Here is a 26,221-nt window from a genome sequence, read left to right on the forward strand (position 1 = left end):
GGGACCCTGGCGCTGTGAAGCCACCGTGCTATCCACTTGTGCTGCCCAAAAGGTCCCATAATGCTATTCGGGGAAGAGCGAGGCAGTTCTCTACCCTGTCTTGGCCAATATTTATTCCTCAACTAACATCACTGCGGATTATGTGGTAAATCTGTTTTGCTGTTTGTGGGACTTTGCTGTGCATTATTTGACTGGCACCCCGCCTACATTCCAGCTGCACCTATACTTCCGAAAGTATTTAATCAATTGTACCTCTCTTCGAGACAGACAGCCTGAGGTTATGAGAGGTGTTAAATAAATGCAACCCTTTTGAATTGAACAATTGACAGTCCTTGCTCTGACCACATTAGATGCTCCTAGAGATTAATTCCTGCCTTTCTGTAAAACATATTGATTCAGAGTGTGATTATTTCCACCAGGTTTGTTGGCTAAAAAGGCCACTGAAGCTGGCCTATCTGTCAAGCCTTACATTAAAACCAGCTTGTCCCCCGGAAGTGGGATGGTGACCTATTACTTGAATGCCAGCGGTGTACTGCCTTATCTGCACAGACTCGGGTAGGTGCTTTCAAATGCTCAAATCGGCAGGTCCTATTGGGGTGGCACAGTGGTCCACACTGCTGCCTCACAGTGCCAGGGACCTGGTTCCATTACGGTCTTCTGTGACTGTCTGTGGAGTTTGCACATTTTCCCCTTGACTGCGTGGGTTTCCTCCGGGTGCTCTGGGGTCCTCCCACAGTCTAAAGACGTGCAGATTAGGTGGATTGCCCATGCTAAATTACCCCTTGGTGTCCATAGATGTGCGGGTTAGGTGGGGTTACAGGGATAGGGTGGGGGGAGTGGGCCTAGGTTGGGTGCTCTTTCAGAGGGTTGGTGCGCACTCGATGGGCCGAATGATCTCCTGCACTGCACTGAATATGGTTTTATTCTATGGTTGTATTCAGTAATGGAGTTAAGGTGACTCCAAATAAATTGCCTCTGTTAAAGTGAGAGGAGACCAACTACTAATGCTTTCGGTTCACATTCTTGGGTAGATTTACTTTGCTCGTTTAGGGGTAACAAACGGAGTTGAGGTTCCAATCCGACCATCCATGATCTTATTGAACAGTGGCCCAGGCTCGAGGGGCCGAGTGGCCTACTCCTCCTAATTCATCCTCACCCGTTCCATTTTCAAATATGCGCTCAAGTGCAATGAGTTTTTTTACCCGTTCATGGTATGTAGGCTGCGCCAGCATGTATTGCCCATCCCCGAGGGCATGTAAGAATCACTCACATTGCTGTGGATCTGGGGTCACATGTAGGCCAGACAGGGCAAGGATGGCAGATTTCCTTCCCTAAAGGGCATTAGTGAGTCCGATGGGATTTTATGACAATCGACCATGGTTTCAAGGTTCATCTTTAGACTTTAATTAGGAGTCCGCTACGTCACCACCTCTCCCAGAGTGAGACACAATAGAGAGTTCATTAACCACACAAGTGCTGAAAGCTATTTGTAGGTTGTGCAGGGAGAACTTGGTGATGGAATAGCTGCTAACTACAAGAATAAGACACGATCGGGTCGGGTCCTGCGCTCTTTTAGTAAGGTTGTGAGTTTTGTGTAGACTTTGAGTGGACTGAGTCCAGGAAAGCTTGTTCCTCTTTTCCATTTTGCAAATTAACATGGCACCTCTATGAAAATGGGATGCATGTAACTAACTGAATGACTTGTATTGGGTCACAATACTGGCCACCTATATGTATAAGCCACCCCACTGGTCTGGCATATACACTGCAAATGGATCGATCACTGATGCTTCTACAAAGGTAAATGTTAAGTGTATGTTAAGAATAGTAAGCAGCACAGCCGATTCTTTGAAGGATTAGAAGATGTGTGTGAGCATTGCAGGGGGGGGGGGGTTCCTTTTTGTCATTTTATTATGTGAACATGCGGGCTAATGTTTGGGGTTTGTTGGGAGGATGGGATCGTTGTTATTGATATGGGGATTTACATATTTGTTACTGATTATTGTTTATTGTTGGTGGGTGTAAATTTGGGGGGAAATGTGAAAAAGGAGGCGGAAAAAAAAAAATTTATTTAAAAAAAAAAAAAGAATAGTAAGCAACACTTGTCTATCTTTTTACAACAGGTATGACGTTATTGGCTATGGCTGTGCCACCTGTGTTGGGAATACTGCTCCTTTGCCAGAGTCTGTTGTTGCTGGAATCCAAAAGGTAAAATCAGGTGTTTTGCTTCGTAAATATCATTGCACCAAAAGGAGTCTCCTTTATGAGAGTGGAGACACGTGCGCTAAGAAACACGCATCAAAATGTCACTAAATAACCTACTTAATGCTTGGACAAAATGAATGTTACCATAGAAAAGATTTGGAAATGTTTGTGGCTAGGGGAACATGTCGCAAATGACCCAGCATTTTCAGACTTAATAACTTTGCAGTGATAGTGTGTCTCTCATTTAAAGTGCAATTACATCAGCATTGCTTAGAATCTGAAACTCTGCAAAGCTGTTCACTTGTACGTTTTAATTTGGGACCATCGTCTTTTTCCCAGCTCCAAACTCCTTTTATGAAAGAAGATTATTTGTTTAATCGATTACTGACTTTCTCTCTTTCCCTCTTGTCTGTCTGTCTCTCTCTCCCCCTCTTTTACCCACCATCGTATTCCGTCTCTTCCTCTGGCTGTCTCTCTCCCCCTCGCTGACTCCTTCCCCGCTGCCTCCCTGCCCCTCTGCCTTCTCCTGCCCCTCACCGCCCTGCCCCTCGCCACCTCTCCGGCCCCTCCCGCCCTACCTCTCTGCCCTGCCTCTCCCGTCTTGCCTCCCTGGCTCCTCCCGCCCTGCCCCTCGCTCTGGCCCCTCCCACCCGGCCTCTCCCACCCTGCCCCTCGCCACCTCCACTGCCTCTCCCGCCCTGCTTCTCTTCGCTCCCCCCCCCCCCACACACACACACACGCACACGCACACGCACACACACACACACACACACACTCTCCCTCACTATCTCTCTCGCCCCTCCACCTCCTTCGCTGTCTCTCCGGCTCTCTGTGATACAGGGTGACCTTGTTGCTTGTGGAGTTCTCTCTGGAAATAAGAACTTTGAGGGCCGCCTGTGTGACTGTGTTCGTGCCAACTACCTCGCATCTCCTCCATTAGTGGTAGCATATGCCATTGCTGGGACAGTTAACATAGACTTTGAAAAGGAACCTTTAGGTGAGTTCTTAATTTGTCAGCAGATCTTTGCCCTTTGGATACTTTTCATCTTAATTTGTAAAATGAGTTTAATATTTTTCTGCATTTTTCCAGGTGTAAATTCCAACGGGAGAGAAATCTACCTGCATGATATTTGGCCGAGCAGGGAAGAGATTCAGCAGGTGGAGGAACAGCAAGTGATCCCATCCATGTTTAAAGAACTGAGAGAAAAAGTGGAGGTTGGTAACAACACAGCTAAACTACACGAGTTAGACAACAAAACCCAAGAGGCCCTTTCTTCAATTATGAATTGAATGGCAGGCATTCTCCTTGGGTTCAATGTGAATTGGGGTCAGGCAGAGTGTGCCTATACCTATCCAAACCCCAGGTAAATGCAATACGTTTCAAGGGTTGAATAGAGAACCTTTGTCATCCATTCGCAGTTTCTCAGATATTGCAGCAAATTGAATCAAACAACGTTGGTGCCATGTAAGTGCCAGGTAATGAAAACCTCCCCCAAAAAATCGAACCGCTTCCCCTTGACATTCTATGGCAATTACCATTACTGAATCCACCAACAGTTGTTCAAGAAGACAGCTCACCACCACTTTCTAAATGGTAATTAGGGATGGGCAATAAATGCTGGCTTCGCCAGAGACGTCCACATCCCGTGAATTGAGTTTTTATAAAATCAACTAAGACAAAGCAGCCCACTTGATAGGTACCCCATCCACCACTGTAAGCATTCACTCCCTGCATCACCGACATACAGTGGCAGTAGTGTGAACTACGTTCAAGATGCACCGCAGCAACTCGCCAGGGTGACTTCAACAGCACCTTTCAAATCTGCAATCTCTACCATCTAGAGGTCCTTCATTGTCACTAGGTTAAAGTTCCTCCTGCACTGAGGAAAGTTACCACCCAGGTTGAGAGGGTTGTTAAGAAGGCGTACGGTGTGTTAGCTTTTATTGGTAGAGGGATTGGGTTTCGGAGCCATGAGGTCATGTTGCAGCTGTACAAAACTCTGGTACGGCCGCATTTGGAGTATTGCGTGCAATTCTGGACGCCGCATTATAGGAAGGATGTGGAAGCATTGGAAAGGGTGCAGAGGAGATTTACCAGGATCTTGCCTGCTATGGAGGGAAGATCTTGTGAGGAAAGGCTGAGGGACTTAAGGCTGTTTTCGTTAAGAGAGAAGAAGGTTAAGAGGTGACTTAATAGAGGCATACAAGATGATCAGAGGATTAGATAGGGTGGACAGTGAGAGCCGTTTTCCTCGGATGGTGATGTCTAGCACAAGGGGACATAGCTTTAAATTGAGGGGAGATAGATATAGGACAGATGCCACAGGTAGGTTCTTTACTCAGAGACTAGTAGGGGCGTGGAATGCCCTGCCTGCAACAGTAGCGGACTCGCCAACACTAAGGGCATTCGAATGGTCATTGGATAGACATATGGACGATAAGGGAATAGTGTCGATGGGCTTTAGATTTGTTTCACAGGTCGGCGCAATATCGAGGGCCGAAGGGCCTGTACTGCGCTGTAATGTTCTATGAGTGTATACTCTCACCAGATGGAGTGCAGTGGTTCAAGACGGCCATAGAATCCCTACAGCACAGAAAGAGGCCATTCGGCCCGTCAAGTCTGCATCGACCCTCTGAAAGAGCACCCTTAACCCCTTTCACACAATCTCTCAGATACTCTGGCCCCCACCAAATACTATTATTCCAAAAACTGGAATACCGAAGCCAACCTTACAATTGCTTCAGATCTTTGGCTTTTTCCTAGCCATTTTCACAGCGTCTGCCCTTTCCAAGTCTGCCTTTAACTTCAGTGAGCAGTATCCTGTTCAAGTTGCAGTTCCTGTTTTCCTTTTCATAGATCATAGAATTTACAGTGCAAAAGGAGGCCATTCGGCCCATCGAGTCTGCACCGGCTCTTGGAAAGAGCACCCTACTGAAGGTCAACACCTCCACCCTATCCCCATAACCCAGTAACCCCACCCAACACTTAAGGGCAATTTTGGACACGAAGGGCAATTTATCATGGCCAATCCACCTAACCTGCACATCTTTGGACTGTGGGAGGAAACCGGAGCACCCGGGGGAAACCCACGCAGACACGGGGAGGATGTGCAGACTCCACACAGACAGTGACCCAAGCCGGGAACCGAACCTGGGACCCCGGAGCTGTGAAGCAATTGTGCTATCCACACATCTGCACATCTTTGAACTGTGGGAGGTACCCACGCAGACACGGGGAGAAAGTACAAACACCGCACAGATATGATCCAAGATTGGAATTGAATCGGATCCCTGGCGCTGTGATACAGCAGTGCTAACCACTACCACCGTGCCATCCGTAAAACTTTACAACTTTGGTTGTCTACACCCCGACTGTCCAGGGTCATCTGATGTGCCACATAGCCCTTTGGACTTCATGCTGGCTATAGTCATACTCCAGGAACCATTTGAAGAAAACCCAGGAGAAAAATAAACTCACAAACTGTATTTTCCTTAATAACACTGGATTTAAAAAGCCAATTTTTTATCCCATTAACAAATAGCCGAGGATTAAGCGATGGCTGTAAGTAACAGCCCTATTGATTGGTATTGAATAGAATCAGCTTGATCCATTGATCAATTCCCAAGCACTTAGAGCGACCTGTTAGAAGGGTCCCCATTGTAGGACAGGGAAAGTAATCCATCACTGTAGCCTGCCTGTAGAAACAACAGGAAAGGATACATCTCCGTCTAGCTCATATGTTGCACAAGGGAAGTGCATCCAGCGCACGGACCTATCTTCCTTATATCACAATTTGCTTGTCACATTTTTCCGGTCAACTATTTCCATTATATAGTTCTGTCAATGTTTCCCATTCAAATTTGCAGTGTCGGCTCTCAATATAATTTCAGGCTCCAGTCAGTTAGGGTTTTTTTAGGATCGAGTTTCTGAACGGTCTCTTTCCCTCAACACTTCTAACCATCTTGTAAATTAGAAGCTTCTGTTCACCAACTGTGCGCTGGCCGTAGAAAATTTACTAATTGTAGCGAAAAATGCTTTGAGTTTTGTATTTTATTTTTGTGTTTGTAGAGTGAATGGCTGAATGAGGAACCTTTGCTCTGCCATAATGTGGCAATGCATTATTCTTGGACTTAAGAAAAAAAACACTAGTAACCTAAGTGTATTTTACAACAAACTGCAACTGTTTTCACCAGAAATTCCCTATTCTTGCTTCCTAGAAAGGAAATAATCGCTGGAATGCCTTGGAAGCCCCAGAGTCGCTTCTGTATCCCTGGGATTCAAAATCAACGTATATCAGATGTCCTTCCTTTTTTGATAAATTTGTAAGTAATATCAACTCTATAATCAATGCTCTTCCTTTGTTTGCTATTATGTCCTTATTTTTAAATTGGCACCCTGCACCCTTTTCACCTCCCTTTCACTCTCCCTCTCCTCCCTTTCACTCTCCCTCTCCTCCCTTTCACTCTCCCACTCCTCCCTTTCACTCTCCCTCTCCTCCCTTTCACTCTCCCACTCCCCCCTTTCACTCTCCCTCTCCTCCCTTTCACTCTCCCTCTCCTCCCTTTCACTCTCCCTCTCCTCCCTTTCACTCTCCCTCTCCTCCCTATCACTCTCCCTCTCCTCCCTATCCCTCTCCTCCCTTTCGCTCTCCCTCTCCTCCCTTTCACCCTCCCACTCCTCCCTTTCACCCTCCCACTCCTCCCTTTCACTCTCCCTCTCCTCCCTTTCACTCTCCCTCTCCTCCCTTTCACTCTCCCTCTCCCCCTTTCACTCTCCCACTCCCCCCTATAGCTCTCCCTCTCCTCCCTTTCACCCTCCCACTCCCCCCTTTCACTCTCCCTCTCCTCCCTTTCACCCTCCCTCTCCTCCCTTTCACTCTCCCACTCCTCCCTTTCGCTCTCCCTCTCCTCCCTTTCACCCTCCCACTCCCCCCTTTCACTCTCCCTCTCCTCCCTTTCACTCTCCCTCTCCCCCCTTTCACTCTCCCTCTCCTCCCTTTTGCTCTCCCTCTCCTCCCTTTCACCCTCCCTCTCCTCCCTTTCACCTTCCCTCTCCTCCCTTTCACCCTCCCTCTCCTCCCTTTCACCCTCTCTCTCCTCCCTTTCACTCTCCCTCTCCTCCCTTTCACTCTCCCTCTCCTCCCTTTCACTCTCCCTCTTCTCCCTTTCACTCTCCCTCTTCTCCCTTTCACTCTCCCTCTTCTCCCTTTCGCTCTCCCTCTCCTCCCTTTCGCTCTCCCTCTCCTCCCTTTCGCTCTCCCTCTCCTCCCTTTCGCTCTCCCTCTCCTCCCTTTCGCTCTCCCTCTCCTCCTTTTCGCTCTCCCTTTCGCCCTCCCTCTCCTCCCTTTCGCTCTCCCTCTCCTCCTTTTCGCCCTCCCTCTCCTCCCTTTCACCCTCCCACTCCTCCCTTTCACTCTCCCTCTCCTCCCTTTCACTCTCCCTCTCCTCCCTTTCACTCTCCCTCTCCTCCCTTTCACTCTCCCACTCCCCCCTTTCGCTCTCCCTCTCCCCCCTTTCGCTCTCCCTCTCCTCCCTTTCGCTCTCCCTCTCCTCCCTTTCGCTCCCCCTCTCCTGCCTTTCACTCTCCCTCTCCTGCCTTTCACTCTCCCTCTCCTGCCTTTCACTCTCCCTCTCCTGCCTTTCTGTGTCCCTCTCCCTTTCACCCTCCCTCCTCCCTTTCATCCTCCCTTTCACCCTCCCCCTCCTCCCTTTCACCCTCCCTCTCCTCCCTTTCACTCTCCCACTCCCCCCTTTCACTCTCCCTCTCCTCCCTTTCACCTTCCCATTCCCCCCTTTCACCCTCCCACTCCCCCCTTTCACCCTCCCACTCCCCCCTTTCGCCCTCCCTCTCCTCCCTTTCGCTCTCCCTCTCCTCCCTTTCGCTCTCCCTCTCGTCCCTTTCGCTCTCCCTCTCCTCCCTTTCACTCTCCCTCTCCTCCCTTTCACCCTCCCTCTCCTCCCTTTCGCCCTCCCTCTCCTCCCTTTCGCCCTCCCTTTCGCTCTCCCTCTCCTCCCTTTCGCTCTCCCTCTCCTCCCTTTCGCTCTCCCTCTCCTCCCTTTCGCTCTCCCTCTCCTCCCTTTCGCTCTCCCTCTCCTCCCTTTCGCTCTCCCTCTCCTCCCTTTCGCTCTCCCTCTCCTCCCTTTCGCTCTCCCTCTCCTCCCTTTCGCTCTCCCTCTCCTCCCTTTCGCTCTCCCTCTCCTCCCTTTCGCTCTCCCTCTCCTCCCTTTCCCTCTCCCTCTCTTCCCTTTCGCTCTCCCTCTCCTCCCTTGCGCTCTCCCTCTCCTCCCTTTCGCTCTCCCTCTCCTCCCTTTCGCTCTCCCTCTCCTCCCTTTCGCTCTCCCTCTCCTCCCTTTCGCTCTCCCTCTCCTCCCTTTCGCTCTCCCTCTCCTCTCTCCCTCTCCTCCCTTTCACCCTCCCTCTCCTCCCTTTCACTGTCCCTCTCCTCCTCCCTCCCTCTCCTCCCTTTCACCCTCCCTCTCCTCCCTTTCGCTCTCCCTCTCCTCCCTTTCGCTCTCCCTCTCCTCTCTCCCTCTCCCCCCTTTCACCCTCCCTCTCCTCCCTTTCACTGTCCCTCTCCTCCTCCCTCCCTCTCCTCCCTTTCACCCTCCCTCTCCTCCCTTTCACCCTCCCTCTCCTCCCTTTCACCCTCCCTCTCCTCCCTTTCACCCTCCCTCTCCCCCCTTTCGCTCGCCCTCTCCTCCCTTTCGCTCTCCCTCTCCTCCCTTTCGCTCTCCCTCTCCTCCCTTTCGCTCTCCCTCTCCTGCCTTTCACTCTCCCTCTCCTGCCTTTCACTCTCCCTCTCCTGCCTTTCTGTGTCCCTCTCCCTTTCACCCTCCCTCCTCCCTTTCACCATCCCTCCTCCCTTTCACCCTCCCCCTCCTCCCTTTCACCCTCCCTCTCCTCCCTTTCACTCTCCCTCTCCCCCCTTTCACTCTCCCTCTCCCCCCTTTCACTCTCCCTCTCCCCCCTTTCACTCTCCCTCTCCCCCCTTTCACTCTCCCTCTCCCCCCTTTCACTCTCCCTCTCCTGCCTTTCACTCTCCCTCTCCTGCCTTTCACTCTCCCTCTCCTGCCTTTCACTCTCCCTCTCCTGCCTTTCACCCTCCCTCTCCTGCCTTTCACTCTCCCTCTCCTGCCTTTCACTCTCCCTCTCCTGCCTTTCACTCTCCCTCTTTTCTCTTTCACCCTCTGTCTTCTCCCATTTGCCCTGCCTCTTCCTTTTGCTCTCCCTCTCCCCCCTTTCACTCTCCCTCTCCCCCCTTTCACTCTCCCTCTCCCCCCTTTCACTCTCCCTCTCCTGCCTTTCACTCTCCCTCTCCTGCCTTTCACCCTCCCTCTCCTCCCTTTCACTCTCCCTCTCCTCCCTTTCACCCTCCCTCTCCTCCCTTTCGCCCTCCCTCTCCTCCCTTTCGCCCTCCCTTTCGCTCTCCCTCTCCTCCCTTTCGCTCTCCCTCTCCTCCTTTTCGCTCTCCCTCTCCTCCCTTTCGCTCTCCCTCTCCTCCCTTTCGCTCTCCCTCTCCTCCCTTTCGCTCTCCCTCTCCTCCCTTTCGCTCTCCCTCTCCTCCCTTTCGCTCTCCCTCTCCTCCCTTTCGCTCTCCCTCTCCTCCCTTTCGCTCTCCCTCTCCTCCCTTTCGCTCTCCCTCTCCTCCCTTTCGCTCTCCCTCTCCTCCCTTTCGCTCTCCCTCTCCTCCCTTTCGCTCTCCCTCTCCTCCCTTTCGCTCTCCCTCTCCTCTCTCCCTCTCCTCCCTTTCACCCTCCCTCTCCTCCCTTTCACTCCCTCTCCTCCTCCCTCCCTCTCCTCCCTTTCACCCTCCCTCTCCTCCCTTTCACCCTCCCTCTCCTCCCTTTCACTCTCCCTCTCCTCCCTTTCACTCTCCCTCTCCTCCCTTTCACTCTCCCCCCTTTCGCTCGCCCTCTCCTCCCTTTCGCTCTCCCTCTCCTCCCTTTCGCTCTCCCTCTCCTCCCTTTCGCTCCCCCTCTCCTGCCTTTCACTCTCCCTCTCCTGCCTTTCACTCTCCCTCTCCTGCCTTTCTGTGTCCCTCTCCCTTTCACCCTCCCTCCTCCCTTTCATCCTCCCTTTCACCCTCCCCCTCCTCCCTTTCACCCTCCCTCTCCTCCCTTTCACTCTCCCACTCCCCCCTTTCACTCTCCCTCTCCTCCCTTTCACCCTCCCACTCCCCCCTTTCACCCTCCCACTCCCCCCTTTCACCCTCCCACTCCCCCCTTACGCTCTCCCTCTCCTCCCTTTCGCTCTCCCTCTCCTCCCTTTCGCTCTCCCTCTCCTCCCTTTCACTCTCCCTCTCCTCCCTTTCACCCTCCCTCTCCTCCCTTTCGCCCTCCCTCTCCTCCCTTTCGCCCTCCCTTTCGCTCTCCCTCTCCTCCCTTTCGCTCTCCCTCCTCCCTTTCACCATCCCTCCTCCCTTTCACCCTCCCCCTCCTCCCTTTCACCCTCCCTCTCCTCCCTTTCACTCTCCCTCTCCCCCCTTTCACTCTCCCTCTCCCCCCTTTCACTCTCCCTCTCCCCCCTTTCACTCTCCCTCTCCTGCCTTTCACTCTCCCTCTCCTGCCTTTCACTCTCCCTCTCCTGCCTTTCACTCTCCCTCTCCTGCCTTTCACTCTCCCTCTCCTGCCTTTCACCCTCCCTCTCCTGCCTTTCACTCTCCCTCTCCTGCCTTTCACTCTCCCTCTCCTGCCTTTCGCTCTCCCTCTCCTGCCTTTCACTCTCCCTCTTTTCTCTTTCACCCTCTGTCTTCTCCCATTTGCCCTGCCTCTTCCTTTTGCTCTCCCTCTCCCCCCTTTCACTCTCCCTCTCCCCCCTTTCACTCTCCCTCTCCCCCCTTTCACTCTCCCTCTCCCCCCTTTCACTCTCCCTCTCCTGCCTTTCACTCTCCCTCTCCTGCCTTTCACCCTCCCTCTCCTCCCTTTCACTCTCCCTCTCCTCCCTTTCACTCTCCCTCTCCTCCCTTTCACCCTCCCTCTCCTCCCTTTCGCTCTCCCTCTACTCCCTTTCGCTCTCCCTCCTCCCTTTCGCTCTCCCTCTCCTCCTTTTCGCGCTCCCTCTCCTCCCTTTCGCTCTCCCTCTCCTCCCTTTCACCCTCCCACTCCCACCTTTCACCCTCCCACTCCCCCCTTTCACCCTCCCACTCCCCCCTTACGCCCTCCCTCTCCTCCCTTTCGCTCTCCCTCTCCTCCCTTTCGCTCTCCCTCTCCTCCCTTTCGCTCTCCCTCTCCTCCCTTTCGCTCTCCCTCTCCTCCCTTTCACTCTCCCTCTCCTCCCTTTCACCCTCCCTCTCCTCCCTTTCGCCCTCCCTCTCCTCCCTTTCGCCCTCCCTTTCGCTCTCCCTCTCCTCCCTTTCGCTCTCCCTCTCCTCCCTTTCGCTCTCCCTCTCCTCCCTTTCGCTCTCCCTCTCCTCCCTTTCGCTCTCCCTCTCCTCCCTTTCGCTCTCCCTCTCCTCCCTTTCGCTCTCCCTCTCCTCCCTTTCGCTCTCCCTCTCCTCCCTTTCGCTCTCCCTCTCCTCCCTTTCGCTCTCCCTCTCCTCCCTTTCGCTCTCCCTCTCCTCCCTTTCGCTCTCCCTCTCCTCCCTTTCGCTCTCCCTCTCCTCCCTTTCGCTCTCCCTCTCCTCCCTTTCGCTCTCCCTCTCCTCCCTTTCGCTCTCCCTCTCCTCCCTTTCGCTCTCCCTCTCCTCCCTTTCGCTCTCCCTCTCCTCCCTTTCGCTCTCCCTCTCCTCCCTTTCGCTCTCCCTCTCCTCCCTTTCGCTCTCCCTCTCCTCCCTTTCGCTCTCCCTCTCCTCCCTTTCGCTCTCCCTCTCCTCTCTCCCTCTCCTCCCTTTCACCCTCCCTCTCCTCCCTTTCACCCTCCCTCTCCTCCTCCCTCCCTCTCCTCCCTTTCACCCTCCCTCTCCTCCCTTTCGCTCTCCCTCTCCTCCCTTTCGCTCTCCCTCTCCTCTCTCCCTCTCCTCCCTTTCACCCTCCCTCTCCTCCCTTTCACTGTCCCTCTCCTCCTCCCTCCCTCTCCTCCCTTTCACCCTCCCTCTCCTCCCTTTCACCCTCCCTCTCCCCCCTTTCGCTCGCCCTCTCCTCCCTTTCGCTCTCCCTCTCCTCCCTTTCGCTCTCCCTCTCCTCCCTTTCGCTCTCCCTCTCCTGCCTTTCGCTCTCCCTCTCCTGCCTTTCACTCTCCCTCTCCTGCCTTTCACTCTCCCTCTCCTGCCTTTCTGTGTCCCTCTCCCTTTCACCCTCCCTCCTCCCTTTCACCATCCCTCCTCCCTTTCACCCTCCCCCTCCTCCCTTTCACCCTCCCTCTCCTCCCTTTCACTCTCCCTCTCCCCCCTTTCACTCTCCCTCTCCCCCCTTTCACTCTCCCTCTCCCCCCTTTCACTCTCCCTCTCCTGCCTTTCACTCTCCCTCTCCTGCCTTTCACTCTCCCTCTCCTGCCTTTCACTCTCCCTCTCCTGCCTTTCACTCTCCCTCTCCTGCCTTTCACTCTCCCTCTCCTGCCTTTCACCCTCCCTCTCCTGCCTTTCACTCTCCCTCTCCTGCCTTTCACTCTCCCTCTCCTGCCTTTCACTCTCCCTCTCCTGCCTTTCACTCTCCCTCTTTTCTCTTTCACCCTCTGTCTTCTCCCATTTGCCCTGCCTCTTCCTTTTGCTCTCCCTCTCCCCCCTTTCACTCTCCCTCTCCCCCCTTTCACTCTCCCTCTCCCCCCTTTCACTCTCCCTCTCCTGCCTTTCACTCTCCCTCTCCTGCCTTTCACCCTCCCTCTCCTCCCTTTCACTCTCCCTCTCCTCCCTTTCACTCTCCCTCTCCTCCCTTTCACCCTCCCTCTCCTCCCTTTCGCTCTCCCTCTACTCCCTTTCGCTCTCCCTCCTCCCTTTCGCTCTCCCTCTCCTCCTTTTCGCGCTCCCTCTCCTCCCTTTCGCTCTCCCTCTCCTCCCTTTCACCATCCCTCTCCTCCCTTTCACCCTCGCTCCTCCCTTTCACCGTCCCTCCCTCTCCTCCCTCCCTTTCCCTTTCACCCTCTCTCTCCTCCCTTTCACTGTCCCTCTCCTCCTCCCTCCCCTCCTCCCTTTCACCCTCCCTCTCCTCCCTTTCCCTCTCCCTCTCCTGCCTTTCACTCTCCCTCTCCTGCCTTTCACTCTCCCTCTCCTGCCTTTCACTCTCCCTCTCCTGCCTTTCACTCTCCCTCTCCTCCCTTTCACTCTCCCTCTCCTCCCTTTCACCTTCCCTCTCCTCCCTTTCACTCTCCCTCTCCTCCCTTTCACTCTCCCTCTCCTCCCTTTCACTCTCCCTCTTTTCTCTTTCACCCTCTGTCTTCTCCCATTTGCCCTGCCTCTTCTTCCTTTTGCTCTCCCTCTCCTCGCTTTTGTTTCCCCTCGCCTCCCTTTTGCACTCGCTCTTCTCCCTTTCACCCTACCTCTCACTCCCTCCCTCCCCCCCTATCTCTCACTGTACCTCTCTTCCGCCCTTCGTTTCGCCCTCCTCTATCTCCTCCCTTTCGCCCTCTCCCTCCCTCCTCCCTCCCTATCACTCCCCCTTCCTTCCCCCCCCCTCTCTCTCTCTCTCTCTCTTCACCCTCTCTCTCTCCACCCTTTCTCCCCACCTTTGTCTCTCCCCATCCCTTCACTCTGCATCCTCTCCCTCTCTCCTCTGTATCTCTGTCTCTCTCTCTCTGTCTCCCCCCCTCTCTCTGTCTCACACACACACCCTCTCCCACCCTTCCTCATTCCAGTTTACAATGCTTCCAAATTTTGCATTGTTTGCAAAAATTGAAATTGTTTCCTGTGCAAAAATTCAAGATTATAAATCGAGATGCAGAAACTCAAGAGCCTAATACTGACCCAGGGGAATTCCACTACAAACCTTTGTCTCGCTCAGCAGACATCCGTTAACCATTTCTCTCCATTTCCTGTCACTCAACCGAGTTTGTATGCACGTTGCTGCAATCTCTTTTATTCCGTGAGCTATAATTTTCCTCACAGGTCTGCCATGTATCAAACCTGTATCAAATGCCTTTTGGATGTCCATATGTACCACATTAACAGCACCACCCTCATCAACCGCCTCTGTCTGCTTTTTCGCAAAATTCCATCAATTTGCTGTACTCAGGATTCTGGAGAACATTAACCGAACTTGTGCTGTTTATTGAAACCGTATTGTATTTCAAACTGAGCTTTTAATGTTTACAGATTCCATTGGAAGGTAAAAAAGATTGTTTTTTGTCTGAGCATGTCCTGTATTTTTGTGCATATGATTTGAACAAATGTTACTTAAAATGCCATTAGAAATTTGAAGTTCATTGTTAGCAGGCTAAGTATTGTGTTTTTTGACTTGTGTCATATTATTATTAAAATTGAGATCCACATGCCAGCAATACCACAACAAGAGTGACACTCGCATGTTGCAGAAGTCACCCGTTTATGTTCCTTTGTTCCTTATGCATTTTGTTTCTATGTTTTGGCCTATCTTGTTACCATTTCCTGCTGAAAGTAGAACAGCTACCAGCTTCTTGCTTGTAATTAAATGTTGGAAAACCAAGTGATGAAGTGATCTTCTGTTTCGGAACATTGGAATGTGCAGGATATTGGGCAGGACCATTTCGCCATCTTACAATATCCGTGAAGAATATAATGCTGTTGTATCACAAATCAATTAAGTTTCACTCCCCCAAAGTTTGATCAAGCCTTTATTTCAATAGGAATGGTGTATAAATTAGGGACGTCTTGCTTAAACTATATACATAATAATCTTTTATTGTCACAAGTATGAAGTTACTGTGAAAAGCCCTAGTCACCACATTCCGGCGCCTGTTCGGGTAAGCTGGTACAGGAATTGAACCCACGCTGCTGGCCTTGTTCTGCATTACAAACCAGATGTCTAGCCCCCTGAGCTAAACCAGCCCATGAAAGGCACCAGTTAGACCACACCTGGAATATCGTGAACAGTTTTGGTCCACTTATCTAAGGAAAGATAATCTGGCATTGGAGGCAGTCCAGAAAAGGTTCACTAGGTTGATCCCGGGTATGGGGGGATTTTCTGATGAGGAGAGGTTGAGTTGGTTGGGCCTGTACCCATTGGAGTTTAGAAGAATGAGAGGCGACCTTATTGAGACATCTAGGATTCTCAGGGGGCTTTGACAGGGTCGATGCTGAGAGGTTGTTTCCCTTTGTGGGAGAGTCTAGAACCAGAGGGCAGAATCTCAGTAAGGGGTCACCCATTTAAGACAGATGAGGAGGAATTTCTTCTCTGAGGGTAGTGCATCTGTGGAATTCTTTACCGCAGAGGGGTGTAGAGGCCGGGTCATGAAGTGTGTTCAAGGCTGAGATGGACAGATTTTTAATCAAGGTAATCAAAGGTTATGGGAATAAGGTGGGAAAGTGGAGTTGAGGATTATCACGTCAGAGAAGTCATGATCGCATTGAATGGACGATACAGTGGTTAGCACTGCTGCCTCACTGCGCCAGGGATCCGGGTTCAATTCCGACCTTGGACTACTGTGTAGAGTTTGTACATTCTCCCTGTGTCTGCATGGGTTTCCTCCAGATGCTCCGGTTTCCTCCCACAAAGATGTGCAGGTTAGGTGGGGCTACAGGGATGGCGTGGGGGAGTGGGCTGGGGTTAAGGTGCTCTTTCAGAGGTTCGGTGTAGATTCGATGGGCCAAATGGCCTCTTTCTGCTCCTATACATTAAAGTTTAAGCCTTCAGTTTTTGTCCTTGTCACATGTGAATTTAACATCTTTTCCTATCCCAAGACCAAAGAGCTCAACTGTCCTCAGTCCATTGAAAATGCCTACGTCCTGCTACACCTGGGAGATTCTGTTACCACTGACCACATCTCTCCTGCAGGCAGTATAGCCAGAAACAGTGCTGCTGCCAGATACCTCACCTGTAAAGGGTAAGTGTTTTTTAGTCATAGAAAGTATTTTAACTTAACTCTCAATTTATTAATTTGCAAGCATGACACTTAAAATAAAACTTGTTGGAATCCCATAGTTTCTCTCAAGCTTCCTGACCAAAAGCACGTGAACTTCTCTGACAAGTAGAGATAATTAAATCCTTGCTTTTATAAAAGGTGACAAAATATTCTTCAGAATGTCAAGTCAGCCCAATTCATTCCATCAGTGTTTAGTTCTTGGCTCGTTACACGTTTTGAGGAACATAGGAATAGGAGGAAGCCATTCAGCTCCTCTAACCCCTTTCACCATTGAATTAGATCATGACCAATCTGGCTAACTCTATCTACCTGCCCTAGCTCCATATCCCCAATTAACTTTGCGGACCAGTCTCCATATGGAAAGTTCCATTGACCCAGCATCCACGGCATTTGTATGCCAGATTTCTTGTGAACAAAACCCTTTCCAGATAGGCACAGTCACTGGAAATGCTGGCACAGAGACTGACGGCACTGAAAAGTAGAGGCAATCACCTACCCAGCTCAAAGCTATCCCGTTCACTTCATCAAGAGCAGAGTGGCGGGTTCGCAGAGCAGTCTTGAAAATCAGACTTGTGATTATCATTTATGTTTTTCTGTCTTATTTTCATCTGAACACTGGGAGAGTGACTAAACTAGACAGCATGTAGAAGTTCAATTACTATGTGTGGTAGGCTATATTAGGGGTATCGCGGTACCTAGGTGGGATGTGCCTTATACTGTAGTATGAGTGGTAGAACCTGCCCGTTCTGCCCAGCAGGCGGAGCATAAGAGTCTGTGTTTCACCCACAGCAGTCATCCTGTACCGGAGCTGTTGGGGTAACTACTTGTTCATTAAAGCCTTCAATTGGACTACAGTCTCGCTTCAGTAGTGATTGATCGTGCATCACTATGTACAATGGGATAGTGTGCAGAGCGGATCGCTGCATGGAATCCAGTGAGATGTGGACGCTTTGGAGAGGGTACAGGAGAGGTTTACCAGGATGTTGCCTGGTATGGAGCGCATGAGGAGAGGTTGGATAAATGAGGTTTGTTTTCACTGGAACGACAGAGGTTGAGGGGTGACCTGATAGTCTACGCAATTATGGATAGAGTGGATAGTTAGAAGCTTTTTTCCAGGGTGGAAGAGTCAATTACGAGGAGATGTAGGTTTAAGATGCGAGGGGCAAAGTTTAGAGGAGATGTACGAGGGAAGTATTTTTACACAGAGGCTAGGAGGAGGTGGTGGATGCAAGTGGGATAGTGACGTTTAAGGGGCGTCTTGACAAATACAAGAATAGGATGGGAATAGACGGTTACAGACCCCCAGAAGTGTAGAAGGTTTTGGGTTAGGCGGGCAGCGTGATCAGCGCAGGCTTGGAGAGCCGAAGAGTCTGTTCCTATGCTGTACTTGTTCTTTAAGCAGAAAATCACTGGTCCTGCATATGAGGTTCCCCTGGGTCTCTGCGAGCGGCACTCTAAATGGGGTGCGTGAATCACTATTCTTCCGATGTACTTCATATCAGGGAGCACTTTAGGGTTAATGACTACTTCTTCTGATCAAGTGGCTCACAGTGTCAGTTTATTCGCACCAATAACCCTCATTGAAACAACAATATATTAACTCTGAATTGTTTTCTTTTACTTAGTCTCACGCCCCGTGAGTTTAACTCTTACGGAGCACGAAGAGGCAATGATGCTGTGATGACCCGAGGGACCTTCGCCAGCATCAAGCTCCTGAATAAGTTTATTGGCAAAACTGCACCTAAAACAATACACATCCCGTCTGGGCAAACAGTAAGTATTTGGTGCCATTGGTGCTTTGAAACAGAAGTAGAAGTATTGCTGGAAAAAAGATACATTTTGTTTAAACTTTTTCTCTGCGGTCATCAGGACAATTTGCAAAACATACCAATGTGATGGGCAAACAACTGCTTAGCAGTTAACTGTCAGTCAACAACAACTGATGCATTCTCCATGGCAATGCCTCTACCAACCAGAGTGCACTTGCCAACCAATCAGCACTATCTTCTCATACAATATGAATTTGTTGTTTTCCCTGATACTGAATTGCTCTGATGAGTACAAAACTAAAAGCTTCAACAAAATGTCTTTATTTCAGCAATACTCCAGTTCTGTATAACCAAATGACTAAAAGTGTTAATATTTTCCTTTATTTCCTAAATTTAAGAAAAAAACTCCTTTTTTAAATCTTTCCAGCTCGATGTGTTTGACGCAGCTGAACGGTACCAGAGGGAAGGCTTTCCACTGATTATTTTAGCCGGGAAAAGATATGGCTTGGGTAGCTCGAGGGACTGGGCAGCCAAAGGACCTTATTTACTGGTAAAGCTCGATTGTGTCTGCCTTGTGAGAACTGTCCTGGGTTGAACCAAATTGCCGGTGTAACCCTACTGTTGTGCTCTTGCATTGCAGGGTGTCAAAGCCATTCTAGCAGAGAGTTACGAGAAGATGCACAAGAACCACTTGGTCGGTATGGGCATCATTCCCCTTCAGTTCCTTCCAGAGGAAAACGTAGACAAGTTAGGACTAACCGGAAAGGAGCGTTACACAATAACAATCCCTAAGGAACTGTGCCCTGGAACAACAGTCAATGTAACGGTACGGATATCAAACCGTGATAACTTGTGAATTGTGCTCATATAGTTTATTATAGTTTTCTTTTGCCTGTGCACGCACCTCGGATAGTATTGAAGGAGAGTTTTCAAAGGAGACGGTTCCCTCCTCGTGTACTCTGCCCAAAGAATCACGCATGGCTTTCTGTAACCACACATTATCTGGTTAAGACACAACATTTGGTCAAATTCTAAAAAGCTCATGAGATGGAAACTCACTTTTCTCTTTACCGCTGTAATCCTCTCTTCCTCCTTTCCAGGAGGAAGCAGTTCCATCCTTTGCATGTGAGCCTAGGCAGATAGTTTTGGAACATAATCCCAATGCTGCCCTCAAAAGCTCTGGTGTTATTCTCCCCGCCACCACCCCCAGGCCGCCAGAGCGGGAACCCCATCCCATTTAGTTTTCTTCCTTCTGCCGTCGCACCGTTAACAGTTCATATCGGCTGAGTTGGCACTGATGGGCGGGTGGCAGTGTCACGGTGTCGCATCCCGTGCATTTCGGGATTTACGTCACCCGGTGGTTGTCTTAAGCAGCTGAGAATCCAGAACGGGTCACCACCAGTTGATGCCCTGTCATTAGGGGGATTTGTTCTCATGATTTGTGAACAAGCAACAGTCGTAAACCACGTCAAAGTTTTCCCTTTTTAGTCCCACCCCTTTAGAGGTTGCCACTTGAATGGATGCTTTTTAAAGCAACAATTGGCGGGGGAAGAGTGGCACAGTGTAGCGTGAGGCTCTGTTGCACGGAGTTATTTTGAAAGGCATTTTATAAGTGACCACTTGTAATTCTTCCACTTTGCCAATGCAAAGCTGAAACATGAGATGTTCTGTCCACTTCTGCACAAGGGAACTTTCAATTTAGCTCAGTTGGCTGGACAGCTGGTTTATGACGCAGAGTGAGGCCAGCAGCAGGGGTTCAATCCCCGTACCGGCTGAGGTTATTCATGGAGGTTCCGCCTTTTCAACCTTGCCTCTTGCCTGAGGTGCGGTGACCTTCAAGTTAAATCAACACCAGTCAGCTCTGGACATCTTTTTATTAAATATAAATTTAGAGTTTCCAAAGAAGAACAAAGAAAAGTACAGCACAGGAACAGGCCCTTCGGCCCTCCAAGCCTGTGCCGACCATGCTGCCCGTCTAAACTAAAATCTTCTACACTTCCAGGGTCCGTATCCCTCTATTCCCATCCTATTCATGTATTTGTCAAGATGCCCCTTAAATGTCACTAGCGTCCCTGCTTCCACCACCACCTCCGGCAGCGAGTTCCAGGCACCCACTACCCTCTGTGTAAAAAAAAAAAACTTGCCTCGTACATCTACTCTAAACCTTGCCCCTCACACCTTAAACCTATGCCCCCTAGTAATTGACCCCTCTACCCTGGGAAAAAGCCTCTGACTATCCACTCTGTCTATGCCCCTCATAATTCTGTAGACCTTTATCAGCTCTCCCCTCAACCTCCATCGTTCCAGTGAGAACAAACCGAGTTTATTCAACCGCTCCTCATAGCTAATGCCCTCCATACCAGGCAACATCCTGGTAAATCTCTTCTGCACCCTCTCTAAAGCCTTCACATCCTTCTGGTAGTGTGGTGACCAGAATTGAACACTATACTCCAAGTGTGGCCTAACTAAGGTTCTATACAGCTGCAACATGACTTGCCAATTCTTATACTCAATGCCCCGGCCAACGAAGGCAAGCATGCCGTATGCCTTCTTGACTACCTTCTCCACCTGTGTTGCTCCTTTCAGTGACCTGTGGACCTGTACACCTAGATCTTTCTGACTGTCAATACTCTTGAGGGTTCTACCATTCACTGTATATTCCCTACCTGCATTAGACCTTCCAAAATGCATTACCTCACATTTGTCCGGATTAAACTCCATCTGCCATCTCTCCGCCCAAATCTCCAAACGATCTAAATCCTGCTGTATCCTCTGACAGTCCTCATCGCTATCCGCAATTCCACCAACTTTTGTGTCATCTGCAAACTTACTAATCAGACCAGTTACATTTTCCTCCAAATCATTTATATATACTACGAACAGCAAAGGTCCCAGCACTGATCCCTGCGGAACATCACTAGTCACAGCCCTCCAATCAGAAAAGCACCTTTCCATTGCTACTCTCTGCCTTCTATGACCTAGCCAGTTCTGTATCCATCTTGCCAGCTCCACCCCTGATCCCGTGTGACTTCACCTTTTGTACCAGTCTGCCATGAAGGACCTTGTCAACGGTCTTACTGGAGTCCATATAGACAACATCCACTGCCTTACCTGCATCAATAATCTTTGTGACCTCTTCGAAAAACTCTTATCAGTTAGTGAGACACGACCTCCCCTTCACAAAACCGTGCTGCCTCTCACTAATACGTCCATTTGCTTCCAAATGGGAGTAGATCCTGTCTCGAAGAATTCTCTCCAGTAATTTCCCTACCACTGACGTAAGGCTCACTGGCCTGTAGGTCCCTGGATTATCCTTGCTACCCTTCTTAAACAAAGGAACAACATTGGCTATTCTCCAGTCCTCCGGGACATCACCTGAAGACAGTGAGGATCCAAAGATTTCTGTCAAGGCCTCAGCAATTTCCTCTCTAGCCTCCTTCAGTATTCTGGGGTAGATCCCATCAGGCCCTGGGGACTTATCTACCTTAATATTTTTCAAGATGTCCAACACCTCGTCTTTTTGGATCTCAATGTGACCCAGGCTATCTACACCCTTCTCCAAACTCGACATCCATCAATTCCTACTCTTTGGTGAATACTGATGCAAAGTATTCATAGATTATCATAGATTATTCATTTAGTACCTCGCCCATTTCCTCTGGCTCCACACATAGATTCCCTTTGCCTGTCCTTCAGTGGGCCCATCCTTTCCCTGCCTACCCTCTTGCTTTTTATGTATGTGTAAAAAGCCTTGGGATTTTCCTTAACCCTATTTGCCAATGACTTTTCGTGGCACCTTTTAGCCCTCCTGACTCCTTGCTTAATTTCCTTCCTACTTTCCTTTTTCTTTTATTTCCAATTCGGGGGCAATTTAGCATGGCCAATCCACCTACCCCGCACATCTTTTTTTGGTTTTGTGGGGGTACGGCCCACGCAGACACGGGCAGAACATGCAAACTCTGGGATCGATCCCAGGTCCTCACGCCGGGAGGCAGCAGTGCTAACCACTGTGCACCTGGATGCTGGACGCCTGAGGGAAACCCAGAAAATGTTGCAAACATTCAGCTAGTCGGGCAACAACTGTGGAGAGAGAGAGACCGTGTTCAGATTACAGTTACCCACCTGCAGCATTAACTCCCGTTCTGTCTCCGCACTTGCTGGCCCGAGTATCCTCCAACATTTTGTGTTTCAAACGCAATAAGTTTGAAATCTTAATCAGCAGGAGGGTGAAAACTGAACTGTTGTTTGTTCCATGATATAACCGGAGACCCAATGTTTTGTCTTGCAGACGAACACAGGAAAGACTTTCAAAGTTGTAGCTAAGTTTGACAATGAAATGGAAATCACCTTTTACAAGCAAGGTGGCATTTTGAACTATGTCGCTCGAAAGATGTTATAACGGCTACTGAATCTTTTTGACTTGATCTGCGACTGTGATCGAAACGTGGCTTGGCGTTCGTTCCCATGCCCGGTGACATTATTTCCATCCGGTGCCCTCGGGGGTGATGGGTGTAATTGTTGAAGTCTCTCCTACTAGGTGTGCTGTATGTTTCAGAACTGTCTGCTTGCAGCTCAAGAAACCAGCTGTGAATGGAGTCCTGGCCTTGCAAGTACACATTGAATTGTTCCTCTTGAGTTTATAATCATTGTATTAATTTTTTCATTTTTTTAATATAACTTAAACTCGTGTATAAAATGTGTGTCGCAAAACTGACCCATTCAGACCTAAAGACAAACAACTAAAACAGCATTGCTCCTTCAGTTCACTACTGCCTTCCCCCGCGCAAGGTTTTGTCACTGTGGGATATGTACATTTTTTTTAAAGTAGTCTTGTTTAACAGCCGACACCTCTTTTTTTTTTTTTTTTTTTTTTTTTTTTCCTTTGTTTTGAGATTTTATTTGCAGTCTGTGCAGGCAGGCAAGAACCATCTCACATTTAAAGCCACAATGTATGGCAGTGTATGATAAGTGTCCAAGCAAATGTATTTCGGTGGGATGTCTACCGTACAAATGCCACTGGTGAACTGTACATTTTTAATAGGTTGTACGAATAAACGAGTCAAACCATCAACCTGGGTCATGCTGTTTGATGCTCTGTAAAATGTCTGACTTGCACAAAGCTCTCAGAATGTTGTTAAGATCAAGAGTTGCACTGAGTCAGTCATTGCTTTGCATGCTTTTGTTGAGAAGCAGTTTTCTTTCAGTGCAGATGTGTCTGGTGCAGTGCAGAATCGTGAAATGTTTGTTCTAATAATCACTAAAAGCACAGTGGCCCAGTGGTTAGCACTGCTGCCTCACTGAGCCAAGGGCCCGGGTTCGATTCCGGCCCCGGTTCACTGTCCGTGCGGAATTTGCACATTCTCCCCGTGTCTGCGTGGGTATCACCCCGACAAGTCCAAAGATGTGCAGGCTAGGTGGATTGGCCACGCTAAATTGCTCCTTAATTGGAAAAAAAGATGAATTGGGTACTCTTTTAAAAAATAAAAATAAAAAAAAAACATTTTTAAATCATTAAAAAAATAGACCCACCCCACCCAGGCCGCCGTTCCCCAAAATGTCTTTGATGCAACTGTTACCATGTGATAAAACTAACACTCCAGCTGACTTATTTCGAGGGCAACTTCTCCAGTCAGCTTGGCTCCCTCAGAAAATGTCCACTGACTTTTGAAGGAGTTACAAACTTGTGAATTAATGAACACGCAAATAGCCGAGGAAGTGAATGGTGATTCCCAATCGGCCTTTGTTGAGAGAATGCCTGCAAAGCGACGGTCTCCGAAAACTGAGTTTGGGTGTGTTTCAGATGAAGGGCCCTATTTACTAATACTGAATCTTATCATTTTACTGCACAGATCTATAAGCACTGCTGTCCTCCCAGCATTGACTACCATCTTGCAAAGACCTTTCCCCTGAAGCCAGCACTTCATCTCCCTATTAAGCGAACAAAAGTCACAGAATTACCAGAAATTGCACATGGGCTGTGTTTACCCTCCAAATAGGCTTTTTGGGCTTTCAATTGGTTTCACAGGTCGGCGCAACATCGAGGGCCGAAGGGCCTATATTGCGCTGTAATGTTCTAATTCTAATTCTAAAATAAGCAGCAGTCCTGATCCCATTGTTTCCTTCGACCACCTACCGAGGAGTTTAGAAAGAGGCCAAACTAGCCCCTCGTGCCTGTTTTTACAAATCAGAGCTGATCTGCTCATATAAACCCCATATCCAATTATTCCTTTGGTTTACTCGTAATCCAGAGGTCCAGGCAAATGCTGGGGGGCCACGGGTTCAAATCCCACCACCAGCACCCGGTGGGAGTTAAACTCGAGTTAATAAATCTGGAACGCAAAGTTAAGTCACAGTAATGGTGACCATGACAACGATCGTCGGTTGATGTAAAAACCCTTCGGCTTCACCTTGCCCGGTCTGGCCTACGTGTGGCTTCAGACCTCTTGACTCATAACTGTCCTCTGAAATGGCCCAGCAAGCCACTTAGTTCAAGGGCAGATAGGGATGGTCAACAAATGCTGACCTTGCCAATGATGCCCGCGTCCCATCAAAGAACATAGAACAAAAGTAACTAAAATCTATCCATCTCCGGTTTAAAATTAACAATTGATCTGTTGAGCTGCTCGCAGAAAAATACTTTTCACTGTACCTCGGTACACGTGACAATAAACAAAACCAATCCAATCCATCACTTGCCACTTGCAGAAGAGAGTTATAAACTTCTATCACCAATTATGTGGTAAAATTTAAATTTTTGCTTAATTTTACCTCGGAATAGTTGGGCTCTAAGCTTTAGACTCGTCCCCATGCCGGCCGAAGTGAGACTCAATGTACAGGAGAAGGTCACCTGAAGGAACAAAGCAGGTACATCTATTTTAGAAAGGATCTTGCAGAAGTGAAACAATGTCTCCATGGGGTGGACTTCATTAAAAATGGGCTTGCCTGGCACCTCAGCGACTGTGTGGGATAGGTGAGCGTGTTGTGACTGTTTGGCTCACTCTTAACAATGAACCAGCAAATCACTGTCATCAGAGCACATGCTCCGACAGGTCTCGCAACAGATAAGACGGAGGAAGGCTGGGAAGTAGAGTAGATTGGATAATACCTTTTTTGGCCAGCAAAGGCACAATGGGCTTAGTGGCCTCCTCAGCGATGGGCATGTTCTGTGTCTCTAACTTTACTCCACCGACCATGACCCTGCGGCTGTGTCTGGTCCATCACAGTTAGCCGAAATACTCCAACTGTTCTTGGGTCCTGGGGCTGGTTTAGCACAGTGGGCTAAAGAGTTGGCTTGTATTGCAGAACAAGGCCAGCAGCGCGGGTTCAATTCCTGTACCAGCCTCCCCGAACAGGCGCGGAATGTGGCGACTAGGGGCTTTTCACAGTAACTTCATTTGAAGCCTACTTGTGACAATAAGCGATTATTGTTATTGAGATTGAGATGTTCAAATATCAGTTTGGGGAACCCTTAAACCCCTCCGTGTTACTTTGTACTGTATGACCAACCACAGGCTGTACAGAGGGCTAGGGTGCAACTAGTATGAGGACGCGACTGCTGTCCCTGTTTGGAGACGCACCAATCTTCAATGGAAAAGCCTGTTCGCAATTCAAGAGCGTTTAAAACTATTTTTTTTAATGGGATTTGGGCATCATTGACCAGGCCAGCATTTGTTGTCCATCCCTAATTTCCCTTGAACTGAGTGGCTGGCCAGGCCATTTCAAAGGGCAGTTAAGAGCCAACCATATTTCTCTCTTCTAAGGGAGACATTTCTCTCTTCTAAGGGAGACATGTCCTCCATATCCACTTTGTATCATCCCCTTATAATTTTAAATAATCTTTGTTGTCACAAGTAGGCTTACATTAACACTGCAATGAAGTTACTGTGAAAAGCCCCTAGTCCCCACATTCCGACACCTCTTCGGGTTCACGGAGGGAGAATTCAGGATGTCCAATTCACCTAACAAGTATGTCTTTCAGGGCTTGTGGGAGGAAACCGGAGCACCCGGAGGAAACCCACGCAGACACGCGGAGAATGTGCAGACTCTGCGCAGACAGTGACCCAAGTCACGAATCGAACCTGGTGCAGTGAAGCAACAGTGCTAACCACTGTGCTACCGTGCTGCCCTCAATTTTATGCACCTCAGTTAAATCTGAGTTTCCTCTGTTCTAGAGAAAACAATCCAGCTTCTCCAATTTCTTTTGAACCTCCTTGCCCTCTTCGCTCACTTTACATCACTTTGGACCACCGCCCGTAAAAACACATTTTGAATCCTGGTCTTTATTCTTGCCTCTAGTTAAAGTGGCCTGCTGTGCCTTGAA

The 26,221-nt window shown here is 49.4% G+C and overlaps 1 protein-coding gene across 1 annotated transcript in view; it reads left to right on the plus strand.

Moving 5' to 3' along the window:
- ireb2 (iron-responsive element binding protein 2) overlaps positions 1-22,972 on the plus strand; it is a 74,719-nt gene extending 51,747 nt beyond the window's left edge. Inside the window, exons 13-22 of the mRNA XM_072492982.1 lie at positions 420-555; positions 2,124-2,208; positions 3,046-3,202; positions 3,296-3,420; positions 6,424-6,528; positions 15,951-16,093; positions 17,758-17,905; positions 18,329-18,451; positions 18,542-18,727; positions 22,190-22,972. Coding sequence (XP_072349083.1) covers positions 420-555; positions 2,124-2,208; positions 3,046-3,202; positions 3,296-3,420; positions 6,424-6,528; positions 15,951-16,093; positions 17,758-17,905; positions 18,329-18,451; positions 18,542-18,727; positions 22,190-22,300 — 1,319 coding nt within the window. The 3' untranslated portion in view covers positions 22,301-22,972. The remainder of the gene's footprint in view (positions 1-419; positions 556-2,123; positions 2,209-3,045; positions 3,203-3,295; positions 3,421-6,423; positions 6,529-15,950; positions 16,094-17,757; positions 17,906-18,328; positions 18,452-18,541; positions 18,728-22,189) is intronic.
- Positions 22,973-26,221: the final 3,249 nt, after the last annotated feature.

The sequence above is a fragment of the Scyliorhinus torazame genome, chromosome 30 (assembly GCF_047496885.1).
Source record: "Scyliorhinus torazame isolate Kashiwa2021f chromosome 30, sScyTor2.1, whole genome shotgun sequence".
Taxonomy (NCBI): domain Eukaryota; kingdom Metazoa; phylum Chordata; class Chondrichthyes; order Carcharhiniformes; family Scyliorhinidae; genus Scyliorhinus; species Scyliorhinus torazame.